The sequence below is a fragment of the Vespula vulgaris genome, chromosome 4 (assembly GCF_905475345.1).
Source record: "Vespula vulgaris chromosome 4, iyVesVulg1.1, whole genome shotgun sequence".
NCBI classification, from domain to species: domain Eukaryota; kingdom Metazoa; phylum Arthropoda; class Insecta; order Hymenoptera; family Vespidae; genus Vespula; species Vespula vulgaris.
Genome location: NC_066589.1, coordinates 7580399 through 7590000, shown reverse-complemented (window position 1 = coordinate 7590000; position 9602 = coordinate 7580399). Strand labels below are relative to the sequence as shown.

The 9602-nt window shown below is 28.9% G+C and overlaps 2 protein-coding genes across 3 annotated transcripts in view; both read right to left on the bottom strand.

Annotated features, from left to right (window-relative positions):
* LOC127063155 (E3 ubiquitin-protein ligase MIB1) overlaps positions 1 to 1813 on the bottom strand; it is a 414767-nt gene extending 412954 nt beyond the window's left edge. For both annotated transcript variants that reach the window (XM_050992532.1, XM_050992533.1), the window contains exons 1-5: positions 1591 to 1813; positions 863 to 1210; positions 571 to 771; positions 336 to 455; positions 1 to 226 (exon numbers count right to left, since the gene is read on the bottom strand). The exon at positions 1 to 226 is cut by the window's left edge and continues 104 nt beyond it. In XM_050992532.1, coding sequence (XP_050848489.1) covers positions 1 to 226; positions 336 to 455; positions 571 to 771; positions 863 to 1210; positions 1591 to 1692 — 997 coding nt within the window. In that variant the 5' untranslated portion in view covers positions 1693 to 1813. The remainder of the gene's footprint in view (positions 227 to 335; positions 456 to 570; positions 772 to 862; positions 1211 to 1590) is intronic.
* A 134-nt stretch (positions 1814 to 1947) lies between these two features.
* Positions 1948 to 9571, bottom strand: LOC127063154 (E3 ubiquitin-protein ligase listerin). Its single transcript, XM_050992531.1, has 23 exons — positions 9395 to 9571; positions 8967 to 9176; positions 8625 to 8891; positions 8400 to 8515; positions 7955 to 8309; positions 7696 to 7883; positions 7487 to 7622; positions 6713 to 7399; positions 6431 to 6641; positions 6007 to 6355; positions 5444 to 5933; positions 5256 to 5371; positions 5031 to 5196; positions 4749 to 4927; positions 4439 to 4622; positions 4135 to 4309; positions 3704 to 4058; positions 3476 to 3622; positions 3242 to 3372; positions 2973 to 3184; positions 2698 to 2889; positions 2450 to 2617; positions 1948 to 2372 (listed from the first exon to the last, which is right to left on the bottom strand). Exons 1-23 carry the CDS (start codon positions 9437 to 9439, stop codon positions 2313 to 2315), a joined length of 5139 nt encoding a protein of 1712 aa, XP_050848488.1. The 5' UTR covers positions 9440 to 9571; the 3' UTR covers positions 1948 to 2312.
* Positions 9572 to 9602: the final 31 nt, after the last annotated feature.

Genomic DNA, 9602 nt, shown 5'->3' with positions numbered 1-9602 from the left:
TGTCCGTACTAGAACTTGTAACAGGAACAGGTATCTGGACTTTTGTAATTACAGCTGGATTGAAAGTCCACCTGTTGCCACTTGGATATGAAACGACAATATCGTGATCTTCGTCGATACCAACAACCGTACCGGTAGTACCGAGACATTCGAACATTCCATCGGTCCAACCACCATGACCATGTTGGAGAGATTGTACTATTTCTAATTCCAAATCGACGTTAACCTTTATCGAGAAAAAATATCCATTAAAATCCACAAGAAAAAATAGAAAGAAAGGAATATAAAAAGAATAATAATAATAGAAATTTAATGCTTAAAAATTACATAAGCACCTGATCTCCAATCTGTAAACCATGCGGTCCAGTCCTACCTGGACCTTGTTCACCTAGTAATGGTAAATGATCCCTATACACTGTTTGTCCCTTAGCATCGCTGACAACCTTTAAATCTGCCTGAAAAGTAAAAGAAAAAAAATACAATATAAATAAGTAAACAGGGAATATGAATAAATAAATATTCATTATAGCATAAGAATTCATTATCATAATGCACTGTATGAAAACCAACCATTCCTTCAAATCCAACGCGATACAAATTTTTTGCACCATTATCCCAAATGACGTAAGCCGCTGAACGAGGACTAGCTGATGACCAATCCTGTACTTCGTTAACTTTCCCTCTACGTCCATTTCCACCATCTTGATCTTCCCATTGCCAATCAACACCCCGAACGACTCTTGCGCCAGGAAATATACCCCGAATGGCTATCTATAAATAGAAAAAATATTGTGCATTTATAATATAATGATATTTGTTATGTATTTTTTTGTATTTTAATTATTTATTTTATATCACATACTTTCTTAGTTTTACGTCTTGGTTCTAATAATACACGTTCGCTTCCAGGAGTAGCAATACGATAAAATCTATGCCTTAAATGATGTTTATCTCCATGATAACAGATAGAGCACAAGTCATAATTGCCACATTCTGCACATTTCCATCGAATACCGAAGATGGGTTGTTGTCTACAAGTGTCACACATAGTTCCTTCGTGTTTGACACCTGTTGGTGCTGAGTCCAATATACGTAAATCAAAAGCTCCGGAACAACGATAATTTGCTGCAGTACCATTATCCCATACCACAACAACTTCTTCTGGAGATTCAAAATTTCTTACTGTTCCTACATGCCCTTCTCCTCCATCCTATTAAACAATATTACATTCTTAACACAACTTAACCTTGATTTATTTCAATTTAATTTTTTGCTTAATTTGCTAATAATATTAAAACAATTTGTGAATAATAAAATATAATAGGATTTATATTTATGATTATTATGTATTAAAATAGATTATTAACATAATCAAGCATGATAAAAAAGAATTGTTGATTGTTCAATAACCTTAAAAGCTGGTTAAAAACATTTTTAAATTTTCATATAATTTAATGTAAAAAATTGTCGGCTAACATAAACCAACAATACAACGATGTTATACAATACTGGCAACATTAAAATAATAATGAAAGACTCTTCGAACAATTTGAAAAATACATATTTATAATAGGTAACCTATGTTCCAACCTGTTTACCCCATTTCCATTCGGGTCCACGAATAACTCGAGCGCCGACACCCTCCATCATAAACCGCGATGTACGAGTACCGGTACTCGTACTAGTCTCCATGTCTTAATATTTAAAAAATATTCACCGATACCGAAAAAATTACCGAAACACGAGACCGCTTTCACGTACGAACACTGAAAAATACCGCCATCTTAAACTAATGTCAAAACATATCGTACCAACTTTCATCCAATAGAATCATCACTTGGTCGACAACAGCGCCATCGATAGCGGTAATTCAAAAAATGAGAACTAAGCTTCGTTTAAATTTCTAATTTATAATATAAAACAATGAAGAATTTCTAACGAAGGTCATAGGTATTAGTTATGAATAATATATTTCATCGGTTTGTGGGTTCTTGGCAACTTTTGAACTGTTCGGTTCTAAACTAAAAACTTACATTGTTTTTAGTTTAGAAAATTGGTTTGTATTACAATCAAATGTTTTATATACATCTTAAAGAAACACATAGATTCCATAAAACACAAATTTTCACTACTTACATATATATACTAACACCATAAATTATATTACATCATCGATTTTGTTTCTTACACATATTGTATATAATCTTCTTTTATTATGCATTCATATCATATTATATCATTTTATTATGCATTCATATCATATTATATCATTTTATTATGCATTCAGAGTCCACTTTATACCTATGATTAAATTAAAAAACATTCCGGCATATTGGGCATGTAGATTTTTGACTTGTACTGAACCATTTGTACTAGAATAAAAACAACATAATATAGTAATACGTAATATGATAACGTTTCAGTAATAAATAATTTGTAAAATTCTTACCAAGCACGGTGTGTGGAATTTTTTACGACAAGTATGACAAGACAATTTTGGTATTTGATAAGTGCTTATATGAAAGATACTGAAGCATATGTAACACTCCTCTACGCCTGCAAATTTTTTGTCCAAGTTCTTCTTCCATGATATTAATCCATCCCAAATTGAACCATTCTGTATCAAAAAGAATTATATAACAATGAAATGTCATACATTTTAATATACATACACATACATATAATTATAATCCTTACTTGATGAGTAAGAAATATTGATAGTTGCATATGACAATTTCTCCAATTGGCAGTACCTCCTGCGTGTTGTCCTGGTTCCACAGTCACTGGACCCAATGGATGATTTGGTGGTAAAACGATACTCAGTTCTAATTCTGTATCATCCATTTGATACAATGCTACTACCTCTCTAGCTGTTGGATGAACTTTTACCTAGGATATTAAAAAAAAAAAAATATTCATTTTATTAAATAAATCACATGCGTTTGATATAATACACATTTTCTATTTTTTACCTGCATGTTTTCAACGTTGACTAGCCTATTATTAAGAAGTTCTTCTTGACATAACATAGGACTAACATAATGCATCGTTATTCTATCCACTGCAGCACTAACTCTGCTATCAGCAGTACTCCACCACTGTCTCACTAATACTGGTAAATGTCTCAAAGTATTTGTATATAACCAACACACTATATGATCCAATCTCCATTCCGTCCAACTTTCTAAAAGTAAATTATCCTAATTAACAATAATTGATAATAAATTATAAATAGACATACCTGCAAAATTCAAGGATGGTATAGTTGAAAACATTTCTACCAATTTGGCTGCTTTATTTTTATTATCCTGTAGCACTTCCACTGGCATTAATCGAAATATATTATTCAATAAGCATGGAAAGAGATCTTTCCTAAAGGCATTAAACATTTTTTTAATTAAACTTTTTCTTACATGGAGTTTTAAAACCCATTGCACATAAATATCATTATTACATTTCTAAAAATAGAACTTACTTTAATATTTCAGCATATTGATATCGTAAATCACCATGTGTATTTGCACACATATCCAAAACAATTGCCCAAAGCAATAAGTAACCTAAAGTATATGTGTAAGAATCTGTATATGGTTGAATGGTACAACTAATAGTGTCGCACAATCTAAATAGAGATAAAATAAACATAAAATTGTATTATAAATAAATAATAAAAATATGTTTATACAACATTTTTAATACAAACTTGAAATCTATAAGCATCGTGTTCACTATATACTGTATATTCAGAAGCGCTTCTTCGAAATTCCTAATACTTAAAACAAGTGGATGAAAACATTCTGTCTCCATAGATGTTTTATCTTGTTCTACGAGTTCAGATATCACATGTTTCAAACAATGATATGCAGCCAATTGAATAGACGGTGCTGGAGACTGAAGAAGTTTCAAACATAATTTTATTGTTTCGTCTAAATTATTACTATCAGTAGATACGTTCTCATTTTTGAAAAGCTCTTTAGCATAAAGTAGATTTATCGTTCTGCCCAAATAATCTAAAGCGATAATTGGTTTCAAAATCCCCATTTTTTCAATGCATGACTCTGAAAATATTTAATTAAATTTTAATTAATAAAAAATTAATATCGTGATTTTTATATCAGTTTGTAAAAAAATTACCAGCATGGAGCTTCCAAGTTTGTAGAATACTTCTGTGTATGTCATTAGCAAAGACAGCTTTCCATTCATCTAAAATAGCAGGTGGTAATTCATTCAAAGGTACTATCTCGTGTTTATGCATCAAACTTTGAAATTCATAGAAAAGCTGACTAACAGCTACTGTTAATGCTGTTACCTGTACAAATATATATATATATATATACATACATATGTGTGTATATATGTGTGTATGTTTGTTATTATGTATTTTAATATTATAATATTGAAAAGAGCAGGTACTTGATGCTCTTTTTTTTTTATTTACCTTAAGATCATTAAAGGTACGTCTAGATTTATTTACAGAAACTTGCCAAGATGCTAAAGATATCAGAATGAAATCCCAATTCTCGCAAGATAGATCTCTAGGTATTCTTATAATAAGTTCGGTGAGAAATCTTATAACTTCTAAAGTTAAAGCTACATTTTCCCAGGATTCGTCGCTAATATCGCTATAAAAAAAAAACACATGTTATTACTTAAAAAAGTTATTGGAATAAAGTTTTTACAAAAATATAATTATTATAAATTCGAATAAATAATAAGTATAATATGAAACATAAATTAAATGTACAAACCAATCAAGAAGTAAAAAGTTAGAGTTTTGCTGTTGATTTGTTACAATCCTTTCTAAAATATTAACATGTATTGAAGTATTTGCTTGGGTTGAAAGTATATTTCTTCCTACAATTAATGCACTTAAAAGATCATCTGTTGATACTTGAATATTTTCTGGATCTAAATATTGAGATACAATCTGAAATAAAATATAAAAGAAAAATAAATAAATAAATAATATAATATTAAGTTAGCACGTATGAGAAATATATATTTAAAAAAATAAAAAAAAAAGTATATACCTGCACTGCTTGTAAATATGCTTCTTTATCACATGCATCACTTCCAGGAAGAATGCCATTGTTTTTACATATTTTACAATATTCTGTTAGATCTCCTTTTACACATAATTCCGTAAAATAGACATTTATGATATACGGTAAAATACTTCCATATTCAGATTTATATCTGAAAAAAGAACATATTATACGTAACTTTAAATATCTTACAAGAAAGGTAATATTTACTTTTGAATATAATGAAGAATTTCCTCATGTTCCTTTTTAGTTATATATTTCTGCAAATTTTTCAAATTATTTTTTATAGATGTCAGAAGTTTCTCTACATTTTTGTAACATTTGGTCTGTAAGAAAATATTAATTAAAAAAATTGTAAATATTATATGTTATAATTGCATAAAATATAATGTACTTACAGATTTATAGTAGTTCACGTAAATATGTCCCAAAGTAACAGAATGTATAATATTTATTAATATCTCTGTAAATCCAGGTATCACAATCTGATTTTCAATTTCATTTTCATCCACATTTTCTTGTTCGCATCTTAAATAAAAATTACTTAATAATTTTGTTACAAATAAAGCCCACATAAAGCAATTTTCCGTGTTATCTGTTAAAACATTATCAGTTAAATTAATGATTGCAGTATAGTGGCATGCACGTATCTCTTGTTGAGGTTTTGATACATATAAATGTCCAGTTATTACTTCAGCATAAATTACAATTTCAGTAACTTCAGCCATCCATGTACTTATATTTGATTCTGTTAAAAATGTCGAAAGAACTTCTTTTGCACATTCTACTTTCATATCAACGGTATTTATATATATTTCATTATTAATTATTACTTCAAGAAAATCAGTTGCTATATCTACTAGCAAATCTTTCACATCTGCTTCGTGTCTGTAAAACATAAAATGATAAGAAAAATATATAATAAAAAATCTATCGCCTGTTTAAGATATATGTAACTCACGTATTGCATATTTCATTCCAAGTAATAGCTGCAATTTGCTTAGTAAACGAAGTAAACTCAGAATGTGCAAGTCTTTGTCTACACTCGGAAAGACCTTTTTTCCAAACATTTTGCATGTCCTTCATAGAAATGGAATCGTAATTGTTGGAATATTCTTGCGTACATAGTACAAAAAGTGCTTTTAATAATTCTACAGCACCAGATATTGGTTTCTTATAAGTCCATACAAGCGGTATAAGTTGTAAAATTAATTTTGCAAGTTCTACCAAGGAGGCTTCATTTTTCTGATTTATCGAGTCACATAGGATTGTAATAATTTGATTAGCTTTATCTTCGTTTATTAATGGATCTAAAAACAAATAAATATTCTATAAGCAATATGATACAAATTTAAATAAAAGCATATAGATAAAAATATACATACCACCATCCTCAGATAAATCAAAAGCCAATAAAATCAAATTTTTATTTCTTTCTAAATCGGTATAACTACCAGAGACTACTTCTTTAGTTACATCTATAAGTAAACTAGTTACTTTAGATTGTGAACACCATTTTTTTATCACAGCATCATTTCTATTATTTTTCGATAAACCACACTCAATAATACTTCTACTTATAGTGATATTCTCAAACTAAAAATCGAAATAATACATATGTACATATTATTTTCATAGGGATAAAATGTAAAATATAATGATCTTACCTCTGTTAATGAACTTAAAACTTTATCTTTATCTGTATCATCCATGTATTTTACAAGTTTGAAAATTAATTCTACTACATGTTTTTCTTTGTTTGATGCCTGTGTTAACCAGTTTTGCAAAGTTTCATTATAAAACTCGAAGAAACTTATGTCCGGATTTAATGACTTTGTAAGAGCACTGAAAAGTTCTTGACACTCAAAATGTGTGATAATTTTGTTAAGATATTCGATATATTCTATGAAGTGATGTGTATTAATTTTATTAAAACAGGTGACGCAAAAATCATTAACAAAATTAAAAAGTTCAGCTTGAAAAACCGAGTCCACTTCTATCTCTACTTTTTGTATTTGACATTTAGGTTCAGTGAACTGATCAATTTCAGCAAAGTTTACTTTTAAATTTTTTCGTCTTCTATTTGGAGTATCCCTTAAGTTTAGTAAAAATTCTATTTGACAATTACTTATATTTTCAATGGATGTTAAATTAGAAGTTTGTATCATATTTATGAGTTTTTCATATATTTGTTTAAGTTCTGTCCAAAATGTACGTAGTAAAACAGGATATGATTTATATTCTTCATTGTATCGATTTTTACTCCAATATATCAATAGCTGGATAACTTCACAGAATAAAATCTGCTTCATTATTATATTTTCTGTTAAACACATTTCTATTATAGGAATTAGCTGCAATATTCAATAGATTATTTTACATCACTAGTTATATAATAAATGAAATAACGTTTGTTATTTATCTTAAACGGCGTTACATACCTGTTCTTTCAAAAGTTTCTCACACAAAGTAACATCATTGGCATTCAATAAAATTGCATATCGTAAACACTCAACAAAGGAAACTGTTACTGCAAACATTTCAGAACGACTAAGTTGCACACTCTTGGCTGAGAATCTGAAAAATTTTTATGTTATAAAAACTGTTGTACAATTAATGACATACGATTTAAATAAAAATGAAGAAATACCCTTGACGCATGTTCTCAAAGAAATTCGTATATAAAGTTGTATTATCAATATTTAATTTTGGAAATTGGCTAAGAAAAGGTAATAAATTTGGATAAACGACGCTTGCACAGCATTGTCCACCACCACGTAAAATTCGCCATAATTTCGGCAGCACAAGCTTCTCAATACTAACCACTATATACCAATCCTATAAAAAAAAAATCATATTTTATAAATATTTTATACAATAAGAGAAAAATTAACATCTAAATTTCTTACCTGTACTTTATTAATAGCAACAAGCATGGACTCCCAAATTGCTAAAGAAAGTGCAGGTTCTGTTTCATCAAGACTATTCATAATAACTGTTACTGTTCTTTTCTTATCATTTTGTATTAAAGCATCTGCATTTTCTATTATGGACGTTAACGCAGTAAAAAATGCCGTTTTTATAGGGAGAGCATTATGCTTGGCTAATTTCCAAAATTTAATATTACTTATAATTTTCTGATGAATTTCAATAGTCTTCTCTACTTCTTGAAAAGGTACCTTTTTAAAATAATAACTATAACTATGTAAACTTGCCACTAATACTTTTTGATACTTTGTTTCCATTTCTTCTGCACTTAAAGATCTTTGAAAAAGAAAATATAATAAAAATATAAAGAGAACATACATAAATACGATTAGACATTATATATAATTATTAAATAATGAAACATACTTATGTATAGATAATGTTTGTGGTGTTTGGGTTATAATATTATCACAAATATATGATAATATTTCATGTTGACAATGGATTATTACGTCGACTATTTTCTTTTGTGGAAAAGTCTCCTAAGCATGCAAAAAAAGAATTATTAAATAATTGACAAACAATTTTTTGTATCATTTAAAAAATGTTGTAGAAAAAATAAAAATTTCAATGAAAAAATCTATCGCTCACATTAAATGAATTTGTTGCAGCCGATGCAGCAGGTGGATAAGTATCGTGTTGAGAAGTAAACCAAGGTCCAGCAACTTGCTTTAAATACATAGCAATACCTTTACCAACTCGCTTGACAACAGCAGCATGAGCTACTTGTGCAGCTTCTCGTACTTTATGTTCAATATCAATAGCTAAAACACTATACAATCTAGGCCAAAAGGGTAACATTCCTTCAACTGCTGATAATTCTGCTGTTTGACACATGGTAGCAAATTCTTGCAAAGCCTAAAAAAATATATTCGTGTATCAGATATGCATAAGACGATTATCACTTGATCATTGCACAAAAATAACTTTTACCTTGTACTTCGTCGTTGCATCTTTCTTATTCATTTTTTTTAAAACTATTTGAAAATCAGAATTTACATTATGCATTTCAATATCATTTAAATTGCAAAGAGTTAATCCAGGAAGTACAGGGACGTAACCACCATCCTTCACAGCAGAAAATCCAACAAAATTGGGCATTGCAGTTCCCAGAAGCTCTGCGCTTCTACTACTATTTGATGGCTAAAAAATAAAAATCATCAGATATATTTGGAATAAACAAAAAATTATACGTTGCATTATTAATTTTTTATTGCACTTTTTCAAAAGGTATTTTAATCTTTTTAATAGATCACAAAATCTGTATCTGATACACATCAAATTGTGTACAACATACATATTGTCTATAGAACTGAAGGTTAGGAAAAAAATACTAATATTATATTACATTTAATACGTACCCTTGCATTACTTTTAGTTCGCTGTGCTTGTTTATTTTTACCCATGATAATTCAGTTGACAATACAACAAAAATTTTAATGAAGTAATACCATGCAATTTTTTTGTCTTTTTCTTTCCAATACACACTACTACTCTCGTAAGAGCTCACACTGATAACTGCTTCCGAAATATAGCACATCAAAATGTTGCCAATCTCTCACTATGATG

Coding starts and splice junctions, on each gene's coding strand:
- LOC127063154 (XM_050992531.1), bottom strand. CDS start 9,439: ATGGGTAAAAATAAACAAGCACAGCGAACTAAAAGTAATGCAAGG. Junction 4,310..4,438: donor GTACCTTTAATGATCTTAAG/GTAAATAAAAAA, acceptor ATATTTGTACAG/GTAACAGCATTAACAGTAGC. Junction 4,059..4,134: donor AACTTGGAAGCTCCATGCTG/GTAATTTTTTTA, acceptor AAATATTTTCAG/AGTCATGCATTGAAAAAATG.